This window comes from Podarcis pityusensis, assembly GCF_964106645.2.
Source record: "Podarcis pityusensis genome assembly, chromosome: 13".
Lineage (NCBI taxonomy): Eukaryota > Metazoa > Chordata > Lepidosauria > Squamata > Lacertidae > Podarcis > Podarcis pityusensis.
This window is the reverse complement of record NC_138038.1, coordinates 21,121,611-21,149,402: the sequence shown is the minus strand read 5'-3', so window position 1 is coordinate 21,149,402 and position 27,792 is coordinate 21,121,611. Positions and strand designations below refer to the sequence as shown.

Here is a 27,792-nt window from a genome sequence, read left to right as displayed (position 1 = left end):
CCTCACGTGACTTTTGAGAGCCAGTGAGGGGTATCTGGCTGAGGTCTGGGCGATTTTTACGATCTAACTTCTAGATAAAACCCTATCCATTTGACATCTTAATGTCACAGCCACTTTTGGTATACTTACTTACTTTGCTATGGGTAAAATATATGTGTGTGTGTGAGAGAGACTCTGTGTATTCAAGGGAAGGCGAGAAAATGGGTTGTTTTGGAAATGACAACTCACATCCCAGTCCTCTCAAAACCACTTAAGAAGTAACCAAAGAGTTTGGGGTAAGTTCACAAGACCGATTTTAATTCGTACAAGAGAGTCAGCGAGAGAGAGAACGCTGTAATTTATAATTTAAGGAGATCAGCAGCTATTTATTTCCTCTTTTCAACAAACAGAATTTACTGGTAGCGCTTTGGTTTAAGGGAAGGAAGAGAAGGAAGAATCCCAGGCTAGTAATAAGGAAAGGTCGGCGCAAAGATGTTGTGTAAATTATGCGTAATGAAAACAATTATAAAGTTAAGGCAACTGTGCATTTCTGTGTTGAGTTGAAGACTCCCTGCGAGAGAGTGTTTGTACTTGTATGTGAAGGAATATAGTAGTAATATTAATAAGAATATAAAACAGCTAATAGCATATTAGCTCTGCAGCTCAGAGGGCATTTGTTTCATGTTATGACCACTTCACTTCCTCTCCCAAATGTTTGGTTTATGGACTTGATGGCTGCTATTCTCAGCACGGTTACGTGGAAGTAAAGGCCACTGGAATAAATGGGGGGGGGGTCTTATTGCCAAGTAAACGTGGTCAGGATCGGAGCGTATAAGGCAGGAAGCAAAGTTTGAGAACATAACAACTGGCTTGTTTTCTTTCTTTCTTTCTTTTTTCCCTTTGGGCTGTGTGTTTCCTGTTCAGCAACTGCACCGACTGAAACGAGGCGATTTTGTACCCTTCCCTCGTAAGGTTGGGGAAGTGTCCTGGTGGAGAACCTGGCAGATGGGCCATACGGGTTGTGAAGACACTTTCTGTGGTGGTGGTGGTTTTTTGTTTTTTTTTTTAAGTTTGTATTTCGCTTAGGAGTAACTTTAGGGCCGAGGTTTTCCATCGCCGTGGTATAAAGAAACACAAAAGATGGTGGGTGTGTTTTTTTCTGGTCAGGAGAAACGTTTATTTGACTTCAAGTTAAGGCTACAAACGGATACGAAAAGCTTCTTGGCAAAGATGGGAACAGGCAGCTAACATGACAAATGCCATTTCAGACACACAGAACACTGAATTCACCCTGCCCACTAAAACTTCCTATTAGTCACTGCAGAAGTATTTCTAGTATTTACAAACATTTTCAACATACTATGGTTGGTCCAATCGTATACCCTTTTTAAGTGAACTTCACTCACATTTATTTAAAAAAAAAAAGTTTCAGAACTGGCCTAGGATCAAAACAAGGCCAGGAAATATGAACCAAATCACAGACTTGACAATTTCAAAGACAGAAAGATACATGAGCTTATATTTAGATATATTGTAATTTTTTTTCTTTTTTTAAAAAAAGTTTGTTGTGGTTGATGTTTTTAATTTTTTTCCTCTGACACTGAAGTACAGGATAGCCCGACTGGAGAAGAAGGAAAGGAGGAAAGATCTCCTTGCAAAGCCTAAACTTTTTAAAGGAGCCATCTTTCCTTCTCCGCAGTGGTTTATAAATAAGTTATAACATTTAAAGAGCACGTTAAAAAACAAAAAACAAAAAACATGCTAGCTTTTTCCAGAAAGCGTCATTTATAGCACAGACACAAACATTTAGAACACCTAAAGCATTAAAGAAGCCTCTGGAAATAACTTTATTTTATTTACTTTAATTTAGAGGGGGGAAATCGTAGCAAAGGACACAGTCCTGGAATAATAGTACCACCGAAGTTGTTTAATAACAATAATTATAATAAATCAACCAACAGCATGCTGAATGGAAAGTGCTTCACTTTACAGTACTCCAAACTTAAAAAAAAAAAAAGACTGGCTGTTGCTTTTTTTTTTTTAGTTTTAGTTTTAAACTTTCTCACTTTCTTTCTTTCTTTACTTCTCCCCCCCCCCCGCCCCACACTTCTATTTCTTACTATTCCCCCCTTGATATAATTTAAGGCTGGAATGCGCTGCCACCAGACGCTAAACTCATACTTTTGAGTTTGTTATCTTTCTTCCACTTCATTCGCCTGTTTTGGAACCAGATTTTTATCTGTCTTTCGGAGAGACACAAAGCGTGGGCTATTTCTATTCGCCTTCTGCGGGTGAGGTAGCGATTAAAGTGAAACTCCTTCTCCAGTTCCAGGGTCTGGTAGCGAGTGTACGCCGTCCGCGCTCGTTTACCATCCGGTCCAGTCATATCTGGGTAATAATACATGGACAACATTTTGGGTTCTGTTCGGCTTTGTCTTTATTACAACTATGCCAGAGAGATTATTCGACAAGTTTCCTGCTTAGTCGGAAAAGCTCACCCCAGCTTACTTGCAAAAATCACGCCCCAACCACCTTAGCACCTTTCCTTTATTCCCTTCTCCGTGACTTCATTTTGATTCTATAGCTCCGAACCTGAATTCCACCCATTTAAAATATATATATATATGTGCCAGTATCACGATGTCCCCACCCCAACCCCTCCTGCGGGGCATCCTTTTCCTTGACCCCATAACAAGTTTAGACATTTCCACAACTCCAGCGTCTGCAGGTTTACTCGGGAGTAAACCCCACTGGCTTCAGTAATGCCTACTTCTAGGGAAGGGGTGGACAGGATGGCAGTCTGACGCTGACGCTCTAAGCCTTAATAGTATCTCCCTGTCTCTTTCTGCTTATACTGAATACCAATATAATCAAAATGGGGAAACATACACAGGCGAGCAGAGAGGAAGGGAGGCGAGGGACTACCAGTTTGGTCGTACGTTCCCGTGCCTCCCCTTCGCCCTGAAACTGACTTGCCCACCCCCTTGACACTAGCTAGCTACACTTCGCTGGAAGCAACTTCCACACTGAAATCCTTGGGGCTTCCTTTCTCCACCCAAATGCATTTAGCATCGGCGTGTTAAGCGAGTCGATATTCCCTCACCCTTCGAACTCTGCCGCTCAGATCCTCCTTGGCAACGTCCATCCGTTTTTACCGTGGGGGAGGGGAGGGGGAAAGAGTTTGCCATTATCCCACATTGTCACAACAGACACTATAATGTGGGGTGGTGGCGGCGGCAAGAGGAGATGTTTGACAGACCCATCTGTGCCCACAAACAGCATTGTTTTTCTTCTTCCCCACAAACCAGTCTACCCGTTCCTTTCCTCCTACCTCTTCAACTCCTGGTGTTTTAAAAGCCCATTATGACTGCTGCTGCCACGACTACTCTTATTCTCACGTCTCTGAATATTATAATGTGGTTACTTCTAGCACTAGGTCCTGTCACCCAGATACCATGCTACGTCTGCGTTATTTTATTTTATTTTTCAAGAGGGAAACATTTTCAGAAAACCTCTCCTAAATCAGACTTTCCCTCCCTTTTAAATTAAATTAATTAAAAAATAATAACTAAAGGCACTTTCTGATGGGAAGCAGAAAGGGAAGCCATAAAAAGACACACCGAGGCTGTCTTCCCAGGCGATTGTGCTCCATTTCCACCTCCCATCCCCCATGCCCTGTCTGCCCTGCCAATAACATATTTCATATATATTCCTATATATAAAGAGAGAGAGAGAGAGAGAGAGAGAGAGAGAGAGAGAGAGAGAGAAGTAGATATAGATAGAAGATGCAAATTTTAAAAAGGAGCATGTACCATGGCTAATATGAAGTTTTCGCATCCAGGGGAATATCTGTGGGCTCTGTCCTTCTGTGGCTGGCGTGGACGTGGCGATGGGCTCTGCCTGAGCTCTGACGCCGTTGCTGTTGACTTGGGAGCCGCTCTCTTCGGTTCCCGAGGACGCGCTGGTTTCGTCTATCTCTGTGAAACTGGCGGCGTTGGCCGTGCCGACGGAGGCTGCCTGGTCGGCAGGGGAAGACGCGGCTGCTTTGCCTCCATGGCTCTCGCCGTTGCTGCTGCCGCTGCCGCCGCCGCCTCCTCCTCCGCCGCCGTTGTTGTTGTTGTTGTTGTTGCTGGTGCTGCTGCTGGTGCTGGTGCAAGGGAGGGACTCGGGAGAGGACAAGGAGCAGCTCGACGCCTGTCTGAACCTGCTCTCCGGCGCGGCTTGGGCAGGGAAGGCGCGGGAGCTCTCCCCAACCGTTGCAAAGTGGCTGGAGGAGGAGGTTGAACGGCTGATGCTCAGATCCATCCCATTGTAGTTGTATCCACCATAAGAGCCGGCGTGCATGTTGCCTGGATCTCTATAAGATCCGTTCATGGAACTGCCGGTCCCATAATTTAACAGCTGATAGTCTGGGGCATTAGGATAGCGTCCTGAGAACGAGTTTACAAAGTAAGAACTCATTTGGGTTGTATTTTGGAGGGCTTGATTTGTGGGGCTCGTGGTCGTTATAACCCCTGTGCTTGAGGATTTATGATGTATTAATGAATTATAGCGATGCACTGTACTTCGTTTTTGCTATGTATGCGGCCAAATATGGGGGTGGGGTGGGGGGTGCGTTTGGGAATCACGTGCTTTTGTTGACCAGTCGTAAATTCTCACTGATGACCTCAAGAGGCAATTCATGCTCTATGGTTACAAATAATGACGATCCGAGAATCGTTAGGCCCATGTCAATGCGCGGCTTCCAAAAGGGGGAGGAAAGAAGGGGGGAGGAATCAGAAAGCAGAGGTGGCTCCTTGTTGGCGGACTGCGCCACCTACTGGGCAAAGGAAGAGTTAGCCGGCATGGAGGATAAGCTCACCCAGGTTTTTTAAAAAAATAAATAAAAGAAAGAGTAACGCGCTCTGATTCCGTGCCCACCTTTTACAGAAATAAAATACTTCCATGGCTACACTCCCCAAAAGTGTCCTTTCGGAATCTTTATTTCTCTTTTTAAATCTTGTTATTTCTGAAGGTAACATTTCCCCCTAATACAGCCCCGTTTGCCTCCTTCCACCCTGGTGCGCTTTTGTGTATTAAAACATTGCTATTATTATGACTACTGGTGGTAATTGCTGCTGTGATAATAAATTATAACCCCAATGCCTTTATTGTGTTGGTGTCAGAAAAGGTCCGCACCAGAGAGTCCATCCTAATTTAAACTCAAACGCCTGCTCCTCTTTTTCCGTTCCGCCTTTCCCTCCCTGCTTTCTTCCCATTATATGCATGTTTACTCAGAAGTAAGCCCCTCTAGGTTCAGTGGAGCTTGCCTCCAGGTAAGTGTGCATAGCACTGCAGTCTAATCCTACCTGAAGGATACGTGCCTCTCAAAACCAGCACCTACCTGTGCTAATAACTGAGCGCTTTTCACTTATTTGCACTGCACTTGGTTCACATAATCAGGAGTACTGCTGTTGCTATTGTTGTTGCTATTATTATTACATCTCAGTACCTTTGCTGCCTTGATATTAGAAAGGAAAGACTATCCCCTTTAAAAATTAGGGAGTTCTGTGTATTTATTCATATAACTGGTGATATCCTGAGTGACATATATCGCCCATAACATGAACAGTTATAATAGAATGCTGTCCCCACTTAAAAGGGCAATCCTATTCATACCTACACAGAAAGAAGTCCTATTGTATTCAGTAGGGCTTACTCTCAGGTAAGTGGGTGTTGGATTACAGCCTAAAAATTGGAAACCAACGTTAGGTTTGAAGTGAACCCTGCAAAAATAAATAAATAAACAAATGGGCCAGATTTATAAAAGCCTTTGCTTTCTCCAGCATTTCCGAAATGTTTTCCCCCCACTCTTTGTTTTTTTCTCGAAGAACGCTCAGGAATTTCGAGAAGTCAGCCTGGAACCCATTGGAAATTATGAGCCCTATTCAAAGTGACATATAATTATAATAATTACGGCCAATGAAAAGAGTAGCAATAAGGATAAGTGTCCTACAGCTGCGAGGCTTCTGCTGGAATTGATTTTTTTAAATGTCTGCCATTAACACCATAATTTGGAGGGGGGGAGGTTTGAGGTGTTGAGGTACCTGTGAATTTGGGGTGGCCAAAGCTGTAAGATAATAATCCACGATCCTTTATTTGGGGGGGGGGGAGGAGTTTAAACAAAATAAGGGAACTTGGTTGCAGAATAACAGCAAGTCAGAAAGAGTTGCAGACCGCTTGCTTCCACAGAACGAGAGAGACAATGACAATTAGCGAAAAGCTGCGTTTCAAAGCTTCCCTAAGTAATCCTGGAGCTCTCTGGAAACTGTTCTTTGTCTAACCATGGCAAGCATGTCGCCATGCAATAAAAGAATATAAAGAAATGTTGGAAGGAGGCACTTGGGGGGGGGGCAGAGAGAGGTGTACGGTTCTATATTATATATATATATATATAAATAATGTTGCTTGAAAGAGATTAGCGGTATTCCAATCATTCGTTAAGTTTCCTGCTGGTATATCCCTTTCAGCTTCGTGCACACAAAAAAGTGCGAACTGCTTGTGGTTCCACCTTTTTAATATAATTTTTGAGTTATATGTAGCTCGTAGTTGTGTGGGGTGTTTGAGCAGGCGGTGGCGGGAGAACGAGCTGAAAGGAAGTGGGCCAAATATTTGAAGGCGGCTATACAAATGTTAGATATCTTCTCGCAGATGTATGATTGGGGAGGGGGGCACAGTTATGCCTGCTCCCTTGATTTATTATATATGTGGTGAGCTTTCCCCCCCCCTCTTCATAACTCTTTTGTGCTGTTAACAATAAAATATATCCATATTAAAGTTAAATGTCAACTCCAATATATTCTTGGTGAAAAGGTCTTTCATTTAAGATTAGGCTGAGGAGTATTGGAAGTGGGAGGTGTGAGGAGCCGAATCTATCTTTCAGCGCTAACTTCTGTAAAGCTTAAAAAATTGCATGGCTGTTCAGGTTAGGGGAGAGAACTTCTATCAAACAGCAGGGTTTTTTATTGTTCCCTTTCCCCCCTAACAAGCCCACAGCTTCTGTAGGTAGACCAATTCCTCAGGAAAAAAGTATCTCTGTGTGTGTTTATGTGTGTGTGTGTGTGTGTGTGTGTGTATGGGAGTGTGGAGAGGGGAGGAGGACGCACACCCTAAAAATAGGAACGTGCCAAGTGTTTTTCTCAACATGTTTGTTTGCTGTTTATTAGAGAACTTCCATCTCCATAACTAACACAAACTACAAACACAACACTGTACAAAAAAATGTAATAAAATAAAACAAACAAAAACACCCCTCCTATTTTTTTTTATTTCACCATATTTTTTTAGGTAGCAATTGTTCCTTTTCAATAGATCTTTTCTTAAAAAAAAAAAAGCAACAGCAACCCTTAAATGTCAAAGAACCTAGTTTAACTCTTCTTTTCTTTTTTAAAAAAGCAACATATAAGTAAAATCGTGCATGAGACTTTTGTTTTACAAAATGAAGACAATCAACAACCCCAAAAATCTGACACATATATTGCAGCACCTCCATTTAAATACAAGAGTTAGCAAGAATCCTAAGAAGGACACCCTAAAAAAAAAAAAATCCGTTTGTGGTGCGGGGGCGGGGAAGAGGAAGGGCCAATAGAAAGAATAGGGAAATAAACTGGACTAGAAGCTTGATTATGACACGACAGATTACTGGATGCGAGAGAGGGTGCATGAGGAAGATGGGCCAACACCTCCATACAGTCTCGGGTATTTTACAAAAAAAAATGTGTGTCTCCGCTGTGCCTTTTATTTTTGCCCTTTTGGGAGCCCCTCACAACCGTTGGCATTTTCGCTGTCTTCCTTCTCTCTCCCTCCTTCCTCTGCAATCTCTCTCTCATTCCGTTGTTTTTTCCTCTTCTTCCTCGGCACTCAGCTGAGTGGAGTTGAGTAGCTTGTTTTCCTTTTTCCACTTCATCCTTCGGTTCTGGAACCAGATCTTGATCTGGCGTTCCGTCAGGCAGAGCGCGTGGGCGATTTCGATCCGGCGGCGCCTGGTCAGGTAACGGTTAAAGTGGAATTCTTTCTCCAGCTCCAGGGTCTGGTAACGGGTGTAGGTCTGTCTCCCTCGCCTGCCACTCGGCCCGAAAGAGGAACCTACGACGGGAGGAAAACAAGGGTTGGTTGAAAAGGACGTTGGACATTTATTCGGAGCGTCAAATATGCATGACAATGGCTACTAGGCTAACCAGTGTGTGTGTGTGTGTGTGTTGTGTGTGTGAGAGAGAAGGTGTTCTCTTCATTTCCCCTCTGCTTGTGGCCATCCCCCCCCCCCCACAGCATCCCAGTCCTCTAATCTCTCCGATCGAAAGGCCCTCTTTGTAAACATAAACTTCCAAAAGGATAGGAAATTAAAGGAATGAAGGAATGAAGATGCATACAAGAAAACAGAAACTCAGTTTGGGTTGCCTTCACTTGATGCTTTCAAAAGGTCTTCCAAAATAATCCTGCACTCCATTTGGGTTGTAGTTGTGTGGGGACATTGCCCCCATGCATAAGCATGCTCTCTGGAGAGGCCCATCCCTGCTCCCAAAAGGCTGAGCTTCAAAACTTGCAGCCTGGCCAATCAACACATGCAATCCTTTCAAAAGAAAATAATGATAATAAACACCTCGAAGAAGAGATCTGTGTAACTCGAAAGCTTGCTGTTCCTGTTCTATGGAGCTTAGCTCCTCCAAGCAGAAAAGGTCCACCCACCCTTCCCCCACCCACCCACCCTTGCGTTTCCCTGCCTTGTGGACTCTAGTGCCCCCACTGAGCGGAGTTCACAGAGGGCTAAGGCTGCGGTCCTATGCATACTGCCTTGGGAGTAAACTCCCGTGGGCTCCGCGAGATTTCACTTTTGGAATAATGCTGTTTGGGAGCGGAACGCGTTACTCTTAGAGCTTGTGGTCCCCCAAAGCCAACTTAAAAGCTTGGAAGGAAAACCCCACCGAAGAGAAGCAGTAAGACTTTCTGGAAAGTAAATGAGCTCAGGATCGAGGTGCCACTGGGAAGTAATGGCGCATAGAAATCAATGAGACTTAGCTTCCCAGCTAATGTGTTTTTAGGGTCGCAGTGGAAAGGCTTGCAGGATTTTGTCCTGAGAGAGTTGCTAAGGCGTTTGCCTCCCCTTTACGCACTTATTTCCGGACAGAAATCATGGGAGGTTATGAATTCCCTTTCTATCCTTACTTCAGTTTTCTTCTGGGGCAGTTCCTTTCTGTTATGTAAAACTTGCAAGGTACTGGGTCCCTCCTCCTCCTCTCCCCTTCTCTTCTGCTTTCCCTCCCCACCCCCACCCCGCGTATTTTATCGGTAACTGGAATAGATTCCAGAGTTTCAGCAATAAGGTAAGTTTATTGATTTCCCCCCCCCTCCCTGCCCAACATCAGCCCACTCCGGAATTTTTGAGATCGACAACGTATAATACGTGTAAACACAGAGAAGGGAGGAGGAAAGGCTGCTGTTTCCACCTCATTTTCAAGAATGTGTTTTCATGGAAAATCTAGCACCTGGAGGGCCATGGTCGATCACAGAAGGGGTGGGGGTGGGGAAGAGAGAGAGAGAGGGTATGGGAATGAGTGAGTGAGTGAAAGAGAAACTATCTGCAACTCCTCTCCAGACAGGCATTTCATTATGTGCGAGTTTCATTAAAAATGTAGCTCTCTCCTTTCAAATATTTAAGCCCTTCCGACATTATTCAACTGGCTGGGTTATAGAAATACACTCTCTGGGATATGAATTGGCCAAGGTGTGTGTGAGGGGGGGGGTGTGGAGATATGAGAAGGGGGCTAAAACCAAGTCCATTAAATTCAATTGGGGGGGGGACTTCAGTGTGATATGGATTGCGTCGTGCGTGTGTGTTTGTGTGTGTGTGTGTTTGTGTGTAAGTACACCAGACACGTCTCTAAATCACTCCTCCTGAGTGACAGCTAACATTGCCTTCCACAAGACAGAGCCGGTCAATCAATAATCTCCGTACCTCCCCAGATAACAGAAAGTTGGCTAAAGAAACGAACTCACTGGAGGGAACCTCGTGCAAAGAATATATATGTATACACACGCGCGCACACACTCACATACACTCAAACCTTCGTTATGGAAGTTATGATCTAAGTAGGATAAAAGTTTGAGGAAAGTTTCTGCTTCCCGCTGTCTGGAAGCTGAGACGAGAAGGGCAGCGTTTCCTGTTCAGAAAGAGATGAGGTGAAAGGGAACCCTCCCTACCTATCTATCCGTCTGTCTGTCTGTCTGTCTGGCCATCCTTACAGAGAACAGAGAGAAAAGAGGAACTTACTGTTGCAGGAGTTCATCCTCTGCATCCAGGGGTACACCGGCGTGGAGCACTTCTGGTCTTCGCTCTCCCCGAAAGCGTGTTTGTTCTGGGAGCAATCTGACTTCCGGACTTGCTCCTGGCCGAACGGAACAGGGTCCTCTAAACTCGAAAGAGAACAGGCTGTCTCTTTCTCTCTGTAAAAACCAGATGTCCCGTAATCGCAGGCTGGGCTCCGGTTGTAAGCTCCGTTGGCTTGCTGGTAGTAAGGCGCGCCCGGGTAACCTTTATCCGGGACCCCCCCACCCCCAGTTCCATAAGTGGCAGGGTAGTGCCTTAAAGGGTCCGCATACCCCGTGGAATATAAGGGGAGCTGTCCCAGAAACGGTTCTTGACCCCCGGCTAAGCTCACCGGAAAAGTAGAGTTGACAAAATAAGAACTCATTGGAAATAATAATAATAATAATAATAATAATAATAAAGCAGAGGAACAGCGTCTGTTCTTTCCCTTGGTCTTTATGATTTGTTGCGTTTTATAGTCCAAGCGGTTTAGCTATTAGCAGTATATGGGAGATTGGGTTTTAGCTGAAGGGGGATGGCCGCGTGCCAACCAGGGACATAAGGAAAGAGAACCATCTGATCACGCGCTGACCAATAGCAGAAGTCGAAGACTGCGAAATCGCACCCTAGAGGGGTTAGCTTTGCACAGGGGACCCCCCTAGAACAAACCAGCGAAAGCATCTCTGCCACCAACACCATCACTTTTGAACAACAGATACGCGCGCCCCCTCCACCCCCACATAACACAGATAGACACCCTCCCTCTTAACCACATACTAATGATGGGGGGGGGGGAGAGGAAGAGATAAATCGATTAAAAAATTGGACTTTCCTTTGGCTGTTGTTTTCTTTTTCTTATAAAGAAGAAAATAAATAAATAAATGCAGGAGGAGGAGGAGGAGGAGGAGGAGGAGGAAGAGGGTGGAAAGACAAGAAGAATAAAACAAATGAGAACTGATTCTATCATTGCTGCTGTCGTGGACACGAGGGAAAAGGAAATAAAAAAAGGAATTCGTTTCATCTGGAAAAGTTTGGTAATTTCCAGCGTGTTTTGGTTGGGGGAAGAGGTTATTATCCCCCCCCCACCCTTTGGGTTTTTACAGGAATATGGCGGGGAGGGGGAGGGGAGCTATAAATTCATATAGAAGCATATATAGGTAGAAGAGGGACGCTAGATTAAAAAGTTCGACCGATCTTGGTATACTTTTGGAGAGGGTTATAGGGCTGTTCATTATGGAGCGTCTTAAAAAAATAAGAACTTTAAGCCACCTCCTGGGGGCGAATGGAGAAAAATTGTTTCGTGTCTCTCTCCATAAAGGATCCTAATGAATTGAATGGCTTGTGTGTGTGTGTGTGTGTGTGAGAGAGAGAGAGAGAGAGAGAGAGAGAGAGAGAGTCTCTGTGTGTTTACACACTCACACTCGTATTTTGTCACGAGGGTCCTAATCAAACCCTTTACTTTTAAGTTCCTGCGGTACCTTTATATAAAGTCCGGAAGATGAATGGGTGGGAATGGAGCTGAGCTGAGCTAGAACTATATTCCCGCATATCTCTCAAGAACGGTGCCCTCTTGCGTTTTCGTGGTTAAGGCCGGGTCTTTGGACAGTTTAGAGTTAAGGGCAGCGGTTGGTCTGACGGCCAACAACACTCCTTATTGATCACCAGGCATCGGGGAGAAAAATATTTAAGGCAGCTGGGAATGGTCATCTGCTAGATGGTGCCCGTGTTGTCGATAGAGGTGAGCCGGCAGAAAATATTGTCTGTGTCTACTTTGTGCGTTGGAGTTTTGTTTTTTTCTTTTCAGTTCGGCGCAGGTTTAACTCAGGGATAAATGAAACTCGCTCAGAATTCGGTGCCCTTCTGATATTGTGTTTTTAAACTAATGAATGAATGGACGAGTGGGCTGGAAGAGTTGCCCAAATGGCTGAAGTTTGGGCATTTCTCTTCATGGCTTCTTCCCACGCTAACCTTTCTGCATGGCGAACCACTAGTTCGTCCTACCTTCAGATGGGTACAGTAATGCCATATAATTTAATCCTAACTCCCCAAGACCACCACTTTGTTTTGTATTATTTTGAATGTGAACAACTGTGTATTTCAAGAAATATTTTTAAATACTTCAACTTCGTGTTTCATAAGGGAACTGTAATTTGCCAGTTTCTCTCATATTCTCTGCCAATTACTGTCATCTCATAACTCCGTCTCCGAGCTGTCCAGCTTCTGGTAACTGCCAGGCACTCCCCCCCCCCCAAAAAAACCACACACCACACACAACAACCATACGTGCTCCCCCCACCTTGCACATCCATGCAAACGCAAATAAAACAAACCTCTCCAGTTTATCCCAACTTCTGATTATCCGAATGTAGAGGTCAGCGCTGCAATTTGGACAAATGAAAGTTGTAATCCAATCCACCTATCTATCACTCCTCTATTACAGACGCTGTAATCTGCTCGCAGGAATTATCCGCCACACATATACTCAATTGCTCTCAGATCAGATTTACATGGCAACGCGATCCCTTCAGAATGGCCAGTGTGAATTTGCTCGGTCGAGGGTTTAGCATTAGTGAAATGGTACCGGATTACGATTTAATTTGTTGGGAGCCTAGGCTTTAATTACAAGGAAGCCCGTGCGGTTTTAACACTCCCTGAGAATGTAAGGAAATAACAGGCAAAGGAAATGGGTGGTGGGGTTTTTGTTTTGTTTTGTTTTTAAAGCTCTCTCTTACAAACAGATTTCCCCTGTAGGTTCTCCTCCCTCTATTTGTGTACAGAGTGCATCCGAACTGTAAATAGAACCGCTTTATTGGCGTGGAAAAGCCGAGGGGAACGGGAGCAGAGCAGGAAACGTGGACCTAAGCAACCGCCCCCCTCCCCTCTTATTTGAAAAAAAAGAGCACGACCTTTAAAACTCTTGTTTAGAAACATGCATATATCACATGTTAATAAGAATGTATGGATTAAGATGTGAAGTTTGGCTACTTGATGGTTAAATAAGTGAGTAAATATGCTACTTGTATTTAACTTTTCATAATATTACTTTGGAAAGTGTTATGATCCGCTGGGTTTGGAGACGAGTACACGGAATCCCATTTATAATATGATGCAAATCTATTTTTTACGCCTCTTTGTGACTCAATAGACTTTCCTCTTACATATCCGTGCAATTCGGATCATCTCTAATGTTCATTTTGCAAAAACTTTATTTTCTCTTTTTTTATATAAAAGGTCATTAATTGAAACTCGTCTCCTAATAATGATTTACTCATCGTTCAAATGCTTCCCTCCCTTGCAAGGAAGGACTGCTCTTCAATTTAACTGATGAACATTAATTTAAGAGCTTTTAATGATTCATTTGTAAAGAATGAATCACTCTCTAAAAATGACTTTTAAAGGGGAAGGTGGCTTGGAACTTATAGTATAACAGGTCTTAAGCGTGTGGAATCAAAAGGAAGTTTGGGGATTTTATGACCGAGAACATTGTTTACAAGTCAACAACTTCGGTCTTCTGTAGTGAAGTGTCTGGATTCTTGAAAGTATTTGGGGTCACAATGGGTAATGGGATAATGTTTTATTTAACTTTAGCTTGGGTATTTCTAAAAAATTTTTTAAAAATAGTTGGGTAATAAATCTTTGTTCTTGCGTGTGAACCATTCTGCCTGTAAGCAGCAACCCTTACAAAGAGAATGTGCTGTTGTTTACTGTTGTTGTTATTATTATTGTTGTTGTTGTTGTTGTTTGGGCTATGGCACTATTAGAGTTTTAATCGTGGGTCTGTAGGAAGATTTCTACACTGGGCCTCCAGTTTTCAATGTTACGCTGGGAAAACCATCCGCCAGCCTTCTATAACCCAAATAAACTCTCCTCTGTAGCCTGTTGTTGCTGTAGAGACCTAACATGCTTTCTCTTAGCTTGGAGAATCCATCTTGACCAAAGTGTGGCATAACTCAAATGGCAGAGAATAAATAAAGATTAAAGGGGCTTATTTACAACGTGTGTAGCTGGTGCTCTGTAGCTGGGGGGGGGGGGGGAATGCTCCAGGTTCCTGCTTCCCACCCCACCATTTCCTCTCCGCTCATTCCTGCCTCTTCTGCATAATACCAGCCAACTTTACAAAGCAGAAGGGGGGGAGTGTGTGTGGGGGGGAGACAGATAAATGAGGGGATTAAAACAACACCCAAATATTTCTCTGGGCAGACACCAGGCCTCGGAATGCCTTGTTGGGAGGCAGAAGTTTAAGCGAAGTTAAAGCAGCCCAGAAATCTGCAACCTAGGCAAACCGAGAAATTCTTCTTAACCAGAAAAGAAAAGGAGGAGTATCTGGCTGTTCTATTTAACGTGGAGGTTGTAATTCAGCAGCATAGAGAAGTGCGAAGCCAGCAGGACTTTTGGGCAGGAGACTTAAATTGGTACCATAAACTGAAGACTGGCCTTTAAACACTAGCACAGATACACACAGGACTGAATAGCCTCCTGCTTTTATTCAGGATCATAAAACTATTCACAGGAGAGAGAGCCTTCCTTTTGTCACATATATAGCCTTACTGCAATTCCATCTAAGTGATGTTTTCCTGCATTGTTGCCATGTATAAGACAATGAACTCTGAAGGCATATATATCTATATATATACTCTCCCGCCTCTCGCTCTTTCCATGCAGGCAGCCATTTGAAACTTAATTTCCAGTCATTTACGTTTAATTTACCTAACTTCCCCTGCAGTGTATAATAATTTTGTTAATGGGATCACATAGGACTAAAAAGGGGGAGGGGGCACCCGTCATTGTTTTATCAAAAGAGTTTAGCTAATAATTAACAAAAATGGGAAATGAGTCTTTGGGGTAAAGTTTTTAATGTGTTATTTTAAAAAACAAACAAGCAAACCCACAACCAACCGCACACAAAACGACCGCCATATTGCTTGATTTCCTTGCCCTCCAAAAGCAAAGGTAGTAAAGGAATAATAAGAAAAAGCATTTTTACAGATTTTTAAACAACAAAGCCAGATAGGAATGTGGAGGTCAGCTGGCTGTATTTGGGGTGGGGTGGGGGCGTCAGGATTAAAGGAATATGGGCACAATCTTCCAGAAAGTTCTCTGGCGCAGAAGCCCAATTTATGCCAACGACGTTTCCGTAGCAGATCCTCTGGGAGGATTGCGTTCTGTGTTAGTAGAAGCAAAGGTAGTTCTAGAATACGACCCCCCAGTTTCTGATAGTGTTAAGTGTGAAGAGAATAATTGTTCTTTCTAAGCGCACTGTAGCATGCGAATATCCTTCATTTTCAGTTTACAAATATACATATATATATATATATATATATATATATATATATACACTAGCTTCAGTTCACCACTCGATATTTGATCATGAGAGCAGAAGTAAAGACAAACATAAATAACTTAAAGCAGAGAAATAATCAGAAGCAACTTTGATAGGAATGATCACTTATTTTAAGACGCCGAGAAAAGTACCCGATTTTATCAACTTACCAAAACTCAAGAACTAGTTCCTCGTGTTAAAGAAGGTTCCGTGGGTTTTCTGCACACAGAGACACACAAACCCCTCCATCTCGCAATGTTAATGCTAAAATCCGAAAGCTGTGAAAGTATTTCACACGACTTAAAACACTAAAAGAAGCCTAGTCTATTATGATGAGCGAGCTATATACCCGGAGAGATGGATGGGAATTATCTCCAGCTCCGTTTCCAGAATGTGTAAGGCATGTCCAATCCATTACATGACAAAAACATATTAACTGTAGAAAATGAAAATCTTGGTCTACTTAAACTAGTTTTCATGGGAAATTAATCATTATAAAACATGGAAACAAAAACCGAATCGTTCCTCTGTTGGACGGTAGATGGCAGCAAACAGCATAGAATGAGCAAGCTGAGACGCTGCAAAGCCAACTCCTAAGACAAAATAAAGAGAAATAGCTGCTTTGATTTTTTTGGGGGGGGGGGTTAAAGGAAGGGGAGGGAGGGAGATAAACAACTTGGTAGTGTTTAACCGATAGGAATTCATTAATTAGTGGCTTTATATAAATGGGCACAATCCACCGGGAAGCTCCCCTTAACAACCCCCCCCCCCTTGAGAGAGATGAGCAGGAGCTCTAAAGGTAGGAAGCAGAGGTTGAGTTACAAAGGGCAGGTCATCTAATAAGACTAATAAGACCTATTGGGTAAAAATAAAATAAAAAAATTCGAGCCTCAAATATTTAAAGTGTGTAGAAAGGAGGGGCGCAGGAAAGGAGCAAGAGCATGCAAAATGACGACTGGGCATAGTTACGTATGAAAAATGCAGAACGAATTTTATCCACAACTTTTCAACTTTCTCTATGATTTTCACCCTAGCTGTGATATGCTTCCAACGAAATTATATTCAGAAACAAACAAACAAAAAAAGGTTAACATGCTAGAAAATGTGCACATTTTTAAAAATAATAATAATAATAATTCACAAGCGTTACCTAACTGCACAATACGAAATTTACCAGGAGACCGACCGGTTGTGCATGCAACACTCGTATTTCAAATAATAATAACCAGGTTTCTTTTTTCTTTCTTTCTTTTAAGCACAAACATGAACACAGTACTGGTAACCACAGTAAAAAGGGTATGACATATTTCAAAATATCCTGTCTCTCAGCCCCCATCCCAATTTCCAAAACAGGTGTAGCAATTGTAGTGTATACGAGTCTCTCCTTTTATACAACACATTCTCAATTACCTAAACACAGGAAAAACCAGTGTTTAAAACGCCGAAGGAACACACACACAATATATATTAAATACATGTAAACTATTATTTTTAATACTCACATATACCGATTATTAATTTTTTTTTAGAAAGACCATATAACAGTGTATCGCAGTCTCCTCTCCTCGTAATCTTTCATTTTATGGGTTTTCGAATCTAACCCCTCTTTATTATAAAATAAAGGCACTGCGTATTAGTATTACTATTTTTTGTTATTAATTTTTTTATTATTATCTTTGTCTTTCCTCTGCCCCCTCCCCGCTCTCCCACCCACCCACCCGCTTCCATTGTACAGAACAGCTCCTTCGCAGAGAAATCGCCTATGTCATCTCCATACACCCTGGAGGGAAGAATCTCGTCGAACTGGCCTCTGTGCAAAACTTCCTAAATTGAGTGGATGTACTCGATGACAAGCAAGTCTGGTTAGATCGTTCTTCGTGGGGAGAGGAATAGATTTAAAGGAGTAGGGAAATAATTAAGGGTGGGTTGTTATTTTTCTATTTTTAAGTCTTGACTATGCAGCTACCTTCAGCTATTCTCCTTAGACCTCCAGTCCAGGTGACATCAATATTTCAAATCTTCTTTAGCAGCAACTGCACTCCCTTCCCCCTTCCTTCCTTCCTTCCTTCCTTCCCTCCCTCTATACCTTACAGAAATGTACATTTATTAATATCTATTTCCCTACTGTGAATTCGTTCTTTCCCTGCGTCCCCATAGCCTTATTTAAGATAGAAAGGGAAAGGCAAAACCGTATGTGCAACCTTTTTCTTTTTTAAAAGGAAAGAATAAAAAATAATAATAAGATAAACTCGAATAAAATATAAATACATTCACTTACCTTTTGGCGCCCGTCGTTCTGTGGATTAAGGGAGGAGGAGGAAGAAGAAGAGGTGGAGAGGAGGAGGGAGGGGGACAGGATTGCGTTTGCTTTTAATGTGTAAGCTGACAAATATTGTCCCAACCTGATAGCCGTCCATTGCGACTTCGGAGAGCTTTTCCTTTGCCGAGTCCTTTTGCACAGAAAATGGAGTAACTTCCCTCTTTGAAAAATGGCACAAGCCTCCATCCGGTACTGATTCTCCCTCTCCCTCTCCATCACTAGGCATAGAACAACAACAACACCAAAAAAAAATTTTTTTTTTTTAAAAATCACTACGGAAATTTAACACAGAGGATTAGGAAAGGAAGAGGGAGGATCGATAATATTAGCAATCTGAACTCATTCCTAGATGTGTGTGCGTGCGTGCGTGTGTAATGTGTGTGCGTGCGCTTCCCCTTCTCCTCTATTTTTAGCCCTATCGAGCTTATACATGAAAGTAAAAAAAAAAAAATGTAAAAAGAGGCGAGAGTCCTACAGAGGACAGTGATCCGACCCAAGGTACAGCGGCCAAAAGAATGGTAGAATAACCACATGGGAAATCATAAAAAGTTCATGTTCACGGTTAGCAGTCCACATGACCAGCTCTGGCCAATCGCAGAACCCAGCCACTCATAAAGTTCTATCACAAAGTTGTAAATTTTCATAAAACAACAAGGAATTTATTGCATTTCTTCATGACTGCTTTAACAGCAGTCTTTTTCTCAGCCGCCATCTTTTCTTTTTTAAAAAAAAACCCAAAGAGAAGAATATGCAAAGATTCTGCGGCCCCCCCTCCACATTCCCGGCAGGGGGTCTTGCACAAGCCTTTATATACGAAAGGTTAAAGGAACCTACTTTTGTAAGACTAAAGAATTGCAAGTGCATTTCAGACCTCAGGCAACATCCTTGAGCTTCAGGTTTCTGCAATTGTGTTATTTACCTGTAGTCTTTAATGACGAAGGGGATGATCCACCTCCGGTTTATTTTTAATGTGGTTTTTTTTGTGTGTGGAGTGGGGGAGGTCGAAATATGTCGCTCTATAGTTCAATCTGGTTGTTGTTTATATTGTTGCTTTCCTCTTAACGCTGTTCGATTTCCCTTGCGGGAATTGCCCAAGAAATTAAAATGTTGACTTTCTTCCCCTCCACACCCCCAATCGAAGTTTAAAATAATTGAAGGTCCCAGGTAGTATCCGAGAGAGAGATGTATGGACACGTACATATATACCAGCTCGTATCTATGTGTGTATGCATGCATATATATATATATATATACGTATATGCATATATGTATATATATATACGTGTAGGGCGTTTCTGTATAGGTGTGTGCGGAAGTATGCATGCTTACGCGCATCTATAGACAAGGAAGCGAGGAAAAAACAGGCAGGCGTATATGCACAGGCGCACTAGTGCGCTCGGAAACGTCCACTACCGCAGTGGTACATGCCACGAAAACAATAGTACTGGTCCAATGCAGCAAAATCTGGCGAGGTGGGCGGTTCGGCTGTTCTAGAACACGCTTCTACCGCCGCAAAAGGTGTCGTTTGCAGTAATCTGCATTGCTAGAGAAGCAAATATACATTTCCGCTTTTGTGGGGTACCGACCTTTTTTATTTTAAGGACGGGGGATGCTGCAAATATGACCTGTTTTAAAGGAGACACCCAAACACGCACACGCACACGCACAAACACATACATTCGTGTGATTGTGCATATATCCCTATATAAACCACCCAGCCATGGCGTAAACCTATGCTAATTCTATCTACGCATGTATTGTGTTTGTCCATATAGTAAATATTGCACGCATATACCTCTATAAACACATATATTATTTATTTGTGTGTATGTTTATCTTTCTGTGTGCGTTTGTTCTATGGATAGGTAGCTAGATATAGGCAGAGAGAGATGATATAATTATATTTCTGCTTCTTCAAACTCTTAGAGCGCCGTTTGGAGCGACATTGGGAAGTATTTTCCTTGGAATATCTTTCTGAAAAAATACGGTTAGCATAGCAGAAACCTTCCTGTTTATTTGAAAAATATTTTTATTTCTGAGGGAAAATACACTCTTGTGGAATGATTTTCTTTATCAAAATAAAACTAAAACACACACACGTGTGCGCGCGTTTGTAAATGGTTTGCAGTTCAATTTTATTGTGTGGGGAAAGGAAGAAGAAACGAAGGAAAGAAAACAATTCAAAAATTTCTATGTATTTTTTGTCCATTTTATTTTAAATTCTTTGTCGTAACGGGCAGGTGTCTCTTTATATATTATTAACCTATCTATATATTATTATATATATTTCTCATTGTTGGCTGTATTGTTAGCCATCTTGAGTGTCCTAGGTTGAAAGGCGGGGTATATATTTTTTTAAAAGGGTGAATACACCCATGTACAACACATCCCTGAGCACTGAAAAATCCCAACTGCTAGATTCTGTGAAAGTGTAACGTGTAAAACAGAAGGACGTGTTGAAAGGGCCCGAAATTGGTTAATATGGTTTTTGCCTTGTTTATTTTCCTGCGTTTAATTGCTTCCATTTAATTTTATATTTGTTTTGATGTTGAGCGTTACTTGGCTCTAATGATGGAAGCGACGCTTTCCCATAATAAAAAAAGGCCGGATAAGGCGATAAAAACGCAAAACAAGGAAGCACACCCAATGCTACTGAGACGGTGGCTTCGCTTTTTCAAATCGAGGAAGTCTTATGTGGTTGTTGATGCTGTTATTTCTTCTTTTCCTGCTTATTTGGAGTCTGGAAAGATCAAAGCGGGAAGGATGGACCACCGATGTAATCATCAAATAGACGCAACTCGTCTTACATTCTTAGTCACGGTTCTTTCTCCTAGAACAGTGGTTAAAGTTGTATGGCCAACACAGAGTTGCACATTATTACGGTAGAATTAAGATATGTGTGTGCATATGTGCGTGCGTGTATATGTATATATATGTGTATGTACGTACGTATGTGTATATATGTGTATGTGTGTGTGTATATACATACACACACACACACACACACACACACATATATATGTGCACGCACGCACATATCTGAATATATACACGCATACTGCGCACCTTGAAGGAAATAAAAACGACGGCATGAAGATAGTTTGCAAATAGAAAGATTCCCCCCTTTCTTTTACGTTTTAAGATTCGCTCACCCAGGCCACAATCCAGCAGGAAGGTCTCCTGCGCAAGTGAAACAAGGAAGGGGCTGTGCATGACAAAGGACTTCTACAAGAACCACCGCCCCCCTCCCATGGATTCTGCTCACAGGGAGCAACTGACCCCATCCACCCAGCTCCCCCAAAATGAAGAAAAACCCATTAACGGACACGACTTCAGTCTATTCAGTAAGGTTATTTTCTTTTTTAATGATTCTTTTCCCTCTCTCTACGCATAGTAATCACATAATACGAATAAAAAGGCTTGGCCAACTATTAAAATTATTTGCTACCTATCATATACATCAGTTTTACTCAGCACAATATTAATTTTCAGATCCTCTAGTAACGGCAATAAGGAAGTGGTCCATTGTCCAACATGTAAAAATATACACCAACCAAAAAATAAAAATAAAAAATAAACAAGCAAAAGGAAAATATAAGGAAAAATAAAAATACAGCACCGGTAACCAGACGTAGAGGCACAAATCTACGAAGAGGAGAGGGGAGAATAAAAAGGGGGAAATCTCTTAGAATTATGTACAACAGTCGTCTTAATGTTAAGCGTTGTGTTCCCTTCATACGTTTTTCTAAGAAAAAGTGCTAACCACGTCCACATTTTCACTTCATATACCATTTTCTTAATAAAAAAAAAAGTTACATTAGGGAAGGGGGAAAAAGACCCTCCCTTTTCTTTAAACAGGAAGATTTACAAATACTTGGGACTATATGAATACCCACACAGGGGAACAAAACATTATCTATATTTGCTTCTAAAGAGACATTTAATAGGTAGATTTATTATTCATTTTTGTTGTACAAAAAACAAAGCAGAGAAATGTTAATATAGGTAGTTTTCCAAGTGTCGAGAAACAGAATAGACCATTCATATTTTTTTGTTTTTGTTTTCAGTTTTGCTTAGATGTTTTCGTTTCTTGTTTAATGTACAGTCTTTATTGGTTCACTTTTTAAAATTCCGTTTCTTCCTTTTATTTTTCTGGACAGTACAGTTCAGTTTTTGCTGAAGCTTCTTCTCACCAACATCTCTCTCTCTCTCTCTCTCTCACTCACTCACTCGCGCTCTCTTTTTCTTTCTCTCTTTCACTCTCACTCTCTCCCCTCTCCCCCGCCTTCTTCCCCCTTCACTCTTCTTCATCTTCTTCAGCATCTGGTTTTTCTGGGACGTTTGATCCGGGGCCTGCGGGTTTGTTTTCCTTTTTCCACTTCATGCGCCTGTTCTGGAACCAGATTTTGATCTGTCTTTCTGTAAGACATAAAGCGTGGGCTATCTCGATGCGTCGCCTTCTGGTCAAGTAACGGTTGTAGTGGAATTCCTTCTCTAGCTCCAGCGTCTGATACCTGGTGTAGGTCTGGCGTCCCCTCTTCCGGTCAGTCCCTGTGAAACAATAAATGAGAATCTCGTCAGTTCCCTTTCGCTCGCTGCTTCTTTTGTGATTTTCTCTTCTTAATTTGTATTATCCCTACCGGATTCACTGCCCACTTCTACTGGTCAAATCAACTCGAATTAAATTAAGTCTGCCTTGTTATAACAAGAAGCGTTTCTTTGTTTGTTTTAAAATAAAGGTTGGATTTAGAGTTTAACTCAGGAAGGAATGTACTGTATCATAATCCACAAAAGATTGTCCGCGTTAAATTTGTTCCTAATTCCAATCACCTTGAAGCAAGCCGCTTTAAATTCAACAGGACAAGGTAAGGCTTGCTACCTTAGTCTGTAGGCTGCGATCTCCTATGCAGGCTTACCTGAAAGTAAGTCGCACTGAACTCAATGAGGTTTAACTCTGAGTAGACATGCATAGGATTGCGCACAGGATGGCACCTCAAGAATAAGTTATTTTTTGCCTGTGCGGACTAGCAAGCGATTATTCTCGAAATAAAAGGAAGTATAATGGATATTACCAGAATGCCTCCTCCCAAAGGCTTTATTGTAGCCTTTTAGGTTTGCAGTTCTACATTCTCAAGATATATCAGCAGCGAAGACTGAGCTTGTCCCCTGTTTACTCGGAAGTAAGTCTCACTGAGTGTAATGGGTCCTCTTCTCGGGTAAATGATGCCTAGGACTTCAAGCGTAATTTAGGACGTTTGTTACTGCTTCACATTTTGCCCAAGCAAAACCCGATGTTTTTAAATGTCCAGATATATCTCACACACACCTCAAACCCAGCCCCCATACTTGAGATTTATGCGTGTGGGGAAAGTATTCTTATCAAAAGGTGCGTTATTTCCCTTCTCCAAAAGTGTGAGATTAATTCTTAATCACGCAGCAAATATTGGAATGGGTTTAAATTCCTTGGAAACATCTCCACATCTGGTAAGCTTCTGGAAGCCAGCAATGCTAATGCGCGGGTAATGCTACTTCCTTCCTAATTCAACTTGTGTTTTATTTCTCTCCGAGTGTCTAGAAAAATTGGTCTCCCCTCCATTAGGGAATTCGGAAGCTGGACAAAGTATGTGGACATGGGAACTCCTCAAAGGAAGAGGCGTGCATGTCACCGACCACAACTATTTTACACGGGCCTCCAAAGAATCTGGATTCAAACCAGGAATCAATTTCCCTGTCATTTCTTAGAGTCCGCTTGTGGGTACGATCCCGTAACCGAATCGATACTCCTGCTTTTGAGCAGATAGATTTTTCTGTCCAGCCAAAGGAGGCTACATCATTCATCTGAAACTTTCTGGAGGTTTGAGAAGTGTTTGCTGTTTTACAAAAAAAGAGGGGGGGGAGGGGGCGGCGGGGCGGCGGGGCGGCGGCGATAGTCTTCTGTTCAAGAAAAGAGTCGTAGAAAAGTCCGCCTGACTGAAAAGGCGAGGGGGGATAAGACGTCTGTGGAATGTGGGTTGTAAAATCTGTTGAAGGGAGCACCATAAACTTCTCTTGAATAGGGCAACCAAGACACATTCTCTTTTCGCCAACTGAATCGCCCAGATCCAACCCAACAGCAGACAAGAAAGACGGAAGGTTGGGGGGTGGGGGTGGAGAACAGAGGGAGGCGGGCGGGCGGGGGAAGAACCTTCTCTAGCTGGATCTAAGGCCGATGTAAGTTCTGGGAACTGGCAAGGAAGCCACCCTTAGCAACGATACCGCGTCGTCTTCTACAGACGGCAATCAGAGCTTTCAGAGTCCTTTTCAGCACCTAACCAACCCACACGACACTCTGCCCCCTCCTCCCTAAACACCCCCCCAACCCGTCACCACTGTGTTTCAAATGAAGTGGGGAGAAAGGAGAGGGTTATTCTAAGCCGTGTCTCCCACCACTCCACTCCAGACCCCCGCGCGCACACACAAAAATTGTGCTTTGATATATCATCTGTAAACCACAGTTTATGGATCAGGTAATAAGGGAGGAGAAACCAACCTATTAGGCTAGGTCTTTGAGAACTTTGCTTTGATGTGCCTTTTTCCTTCCCACTCTTCTTTTCCCCCCCTCCCTCCACGTCTGCTTTGCTGCAATCTGCATATAGTCCCGGCCTGGAATGTTTGCTCTCGCCCTCCTAAGAGTACTAAAAAGCTGCGTCGCAGACGATGTGCCTTTAAAGATAACTCCTTTATCACACTACTGTATCAGAGGACTTGCCTGGCAAATCGCAGGGGATGTGGACGGGGTGGGCGAGAGGAAGGGTTGGTAGAGTTCCTTCAGTAATTTCCACTACCCAGGGCTCCTAACCTAACTGCCCTACATTTTGCAGCAGGTATAGTTCTACCTGTTCATCTTCTACCTATTTGTGTGTGTTGCCATGCAATTAAATAATAATAAAGGATTTTGCAACTGGCCACTGGCAAAATACTCTTCATTGCCCTGCGCCCTCCCTCACATTGCCCTTTCTTTCTATACTATTAGTCCTACCACAACACCTTTGCTCTCAGCGTGTCCGGAGGACGGGGAAGTGTTGCGAAGGTTTTCCAGAAGTCTCTCCCCACATTTCCCAGCTACCTAAAAGCGCTTGTGGTCAGCCTTGGAGAAAGAGCAAACGCGGAACTCGCTAGCAAGAACGACAGTGGGCACGGGCATCCTGTTAATACCAACGCTGGTAACAAAATGAAAACATCACAATTTGCTCAGTTGCTAGAAGGCCAGCAGAAGTCTTTCCTACACCTGTAATCCCTTTCACATCAGGTGGGGGGGGTAGCTCAATAGCCCCATCTTCCGATGTTTTACCCCTTCTACCCACCTCCTGATTTTCCTGGGTAACTTAAGACCCAAGAGTCTACAGGCTTAAGTGAGACTTAACACTGCATTTCTCCATTTCTGATTAATTTCCCCTGGAACATCAAGCCTGAAGAAGCGTTCTGTGCAACTCGAAAACCTTCATCCAGCAAAGCTGATTGTGGCTGGTCCTATTAAGATGTTCATTTCTACTGGTCCCGTTGCAGGATTTGGTGTCAATTAGCGCTGGTTGTGGAGGTAGGCATCACCTAAGCCTTAGCAACCAAGAAAACAGGGGCTGTTTATCTGGCCCCTCTGTCGCTTTCGTAATAAGATGGGCATTGGCATCATTCAACAGGCTTATGGGCATCTAATATGAGTAAGCAGGTTTGTGCATCAAACACCATTTTGCGGTGGGTTCACCCCCTCCCCTCTCTGTTTCGTAAGGTGCCTTGGCAAATTTAGAGGGAAAACAAATGTCCCACGTTGGCTTTAAGAATAATGCCAAGAGCAGACAGAGAGAAAGACAGACAGATTGATTACAGGGTTGGTTCTTGTCAATGATTCACACACAATTGGGGTTGGTGGGAGGGGGGGAAGCTAGATGTAACAAGCCCGAGGTATTTGTCCTCCTGCTACAGAAACCTTTGGCGCCCCACCAGAGTCACAAATGTAAATCAGCCACTTACAGTGCAGCCCAGTACACCCCTACCCAGAAGTAAGTCTCCGTGAGTTCAGTAAGACTTACTACCAAGTCAGTTGGGTATATAGGACTGCAGCTTTTTTTCCACGCTTCTGCTCCTAAGTGCCACAAGCAAATTTGAGGAGGGGAGATATACTGTACGCCCCCGCCCCTCCGCTTTCTCCTTTGATCACTCCATTCCCTTCCGATTTCCTCTTCCAGAAGAAGTAATTTAATTCCCCGGGGGCCCCCGCAGGTTCTGATGAAGAGCGAGAGGAAGAGACGGGCGACATGTTTGCTGGCAACTCCAGTTCCGAAGGAATGTCGACTTAGCAGCGGTGCTTGAGCAAATTAAGCGAAACTCTTAATATCGCGGAACGACGACAACAACCGCACACTCCTCTGTGTTGCCCGGCCCCTACTCGATTCCTGCCTCCCTCCTTGCGTCTTTCTTCTTCTTCTTCCTGGGGTCGTGTCCAACGTCCGTCCTATTCAGGAGAGACCCACTGAAATGAATGGACGAGACGAACACAGACAGGCCCGTTCATTCCAATGGGTCTACTGAAAGTAAGGGCTAACGTTGTATACAGCCACCCCCAGCAAAACCAAACGACACCCACCACAACGCCCTGAGCCGTATTCCATGGAAACTTATTCCCAAGTTTCCTTTCTTTGGAACCGTTGATGAATAAATAAACATATGCATATATGGCGCGGGGAGGGGGGGGGAGAGACTTGAAGGGTGGGTTTCCTTTCCTCTATCCCCACTTTTTTATTATGATCGTACAGCTCTGTAATCCCAACACACTACCCTCCTTTGCGTAGAGGAAGCCCGCAGCAGGCGCAGCCGAGCTAATAAATATTTAAGCTGCTTATTTGTTTGTTTGTTTGTGTATGTATGTATGTATGTATGAAAGGGTTGCTTCCTTGAGGGGGGTCTCAGAGAGAAAGAGAGAGGAGAAGAGAGAGATTCATTCCTTTGGAGGCAAACGTCATAAAAGGAGAGCTCAGCACCATCCTCTTTCCTCCCCCCCCCCCCGTCCGCACATCCCCAAACACAACTTCCCCTCCCACCAAAATCATTTATAGCATCTCCCCCCCCCAGGTTTCCTCGCCCCCACCCACCCACCTCAGAGGACTCTCACCTGTGCTTCTCATCCAAGGATATATCCGCAAGTTGTTTTCGTGCCGCAAGTCCGCGTCTCTCTGGTCGTTTTTGTTGCAGCTGGACTTGGACGCGTCTCCCGGACACATCATGGAGAGGTTTTGCTCGAAAGGGGAACAGTGCATGTTGAAAGAGGCGGCTTCCAGCCCGTAGCTGCTGGAATACATGCCGGGGGCTTGGGGGTGCATGCCTCCCCCGTTGGGGTACAGACCAGGCATGGAAGCAGCGAAAGAGGCCGTGGAACTCGAGCCATACCCGTTGCGCTGGGCATTGGAAGCGAATGCGCAAGAAGTTTGCTCAGGAAACACTCCGGAGGGGAAAACCGAATTTGCGGCCTGATATTTAGAAAATAAAGCATTCGCATAATACAATGAACTCATAATCTGGCCGGGTGATTTGTAGGCCGGGACGTTTTAGTGTCGGTTTTACGAGGTACCGTGATATATTACGGAATTAGACTCCAGATTTACACCAAAAAGGACCCCCTTTTTCCTCCCTTGGCCATGTGACTCGGGTCCACGTGATTCGGGCAGAGCCAATCCGCGCCTAGCTTCCTCCCTCCCCTCCAACGCTCCCTCCCCCCCATCCTTCACCTCCCAAGCTGTGTCCCCCCCACCCTTGTAATATGGAAAAGGAAGAGAGAAAAAACACAGTATGGAGCACTGG

At 43.4% G+C, this 27,792-nt stretch overlaps 4 protein-coding genes and 1 long non-coding RNA gene across 8 annotated transcripts in view; 1 reads left to right on the top strand and 4 right to left on the bottom strand.

Annotated features, from left to right (window-relative positions):
- HOXB3 (homeobox B3) overlaps positions 1-20,862 on the bottom strand; it is an 84,466-nt gene extending 63,604 nt beyond the window's left edge. For all 3 annotated transcript variants that reach the window (XM_080979436.1, XM_080979433.1, XM_080979439.1), the window contains exon 1: positions 17,920-20,862. The gene's annotated coding sequence lies outside the window, so the exon portion shown is untranslated. The remainder of the gene's footprint in view (positions 1-17,919) is intronic.
- On the top strand, positions 111-22,402 carry LOC308462148. Its single transcript, XR_013979009.1, has 4 exons — positions 111-275; positions 17,377-17,562; positions 21,104-21,305; positions 22,282-22,402. It is a non-coding gene; the product is annotated as an uncharacterized lncRNA (long non-coding RNA).
- Positions 1,128-4,694, bottom strand: HOXB5 (homeobox B5). The gene is made up of 2 exons (XM_080979494.1): positions 3,792-4,694; positions 1,128-2,367 (listed from the first exon to the last, which is right to left on the bottom strand). The coding sequence occupies exons 1-2, from the start codon at positions 4,438-4,440 to the stop codon at positions 2,120-2,122; spliced, it is 897 nt and encodes a 298-aa protein (XP_080835620.1). The 5' UTR covers positions 4,441-4,694; the 3' UTR covers positions 1,128-2,119.
- HOXB6 (homeobox B6) lies at positions 7,147-12,567 on the bottom strand. 2 transcript variants are annotated; one of them, XM_080979519.1, is made up of 3 exons: positions 11,800-12,559; positions 10,286-10,423; positions 7,147-8,103 (listed from the first exon to the last, which is right to left on the bottom strand). In XM_080979519.1, the coding sequence occupies exons 1-3, from the start codon at positions 11,867-11,869 to the stop codon at positions 7,844-7,846; spliced, it is 468 nt and encodes a 155-aa protein (XP_080835645.1). In that variant the 5' UTR covers positions 11,870-12,559; the 3' UTR covers positions 7,147-7,843. The 2 variants fall into 2 exon arrangements, with proteins under 2 accessions (XP_080835645.1, XP_080835644.1); XM_080979518.1 differs by having other exon boundaries at positions 10,286-12,567.
- On the bottom strand, positions 21,298-27,631 carry HOXB7 (homeobox B7). The gene is made up of 2 exons (XM_080979530.1): positions 27,107-27,631; positions 21,298-22,512 (listed from the first exon to the last, which is right to left on the bottom strand). Exons 1-2 carry the CDS (start codon positions 27,504-27,506, stop codon positions 22,259-22,261), a joined length of 654 nt encoding a protein of 217 aa, XP_080835656.1. The 5' UTR covers positions 27,507-27,631; the 3' UTR covers positions 21,298-22,258.
- Positions 27,632-27,792: the final 161 nt, after the last annotated feature.

What these genes read in the sequence shown, in the direction of transcription:
- HOXB5 (XM_080979494.1), bottom strand. Translation starts at nt 4,440, where the DNA reads ATGAGTTCTTACTTTGTAAACTCGTTCTCAGGACGCTATCCTAATGCC. An exon ending in AAAACTTCATATTAGCCATG is followed by an intron (nt 2,368 to 3,791) that starts GTACATGCTCCT and finishes ATTATTACCCAG; the next exon opens with ATATGACTGGACCGGATGGT.
- HOXB6 (XM_080979518.1), bottom strand. Translation starts at nt 10,706, where the DNA reads ATGAGTTCTTATTTTGTCAACTCTACTTTTCCGGTGAGCTTAGCCGGG. An exon ending in GAGGATGAACTCCTGCAACA is followed by an intron (nt 8,104 to 10,285) that starts GTAAGTTCCTCT and finishes CTCCCGTCGTAG; the next exon opens with GTTCCTCTTTCGGGCCGAGT.
- HOXB7 (XM_080979530.1), bottom strand. Translation starts at nt 27,506, where the DNA reads ATGAGTTCATTGTATTATGCGAATGCTTTATTTTCTAAATATCAGGCC. An exon ending in TCCTTGGATGAGAAGCACAG is followed by an intron (nt 22,513 to 27,106) that starts GTGAGAGTCCTC and finishes ATTGTTTCACAG; the next exon opens with GGACTGACCGGAAGAGGGGA.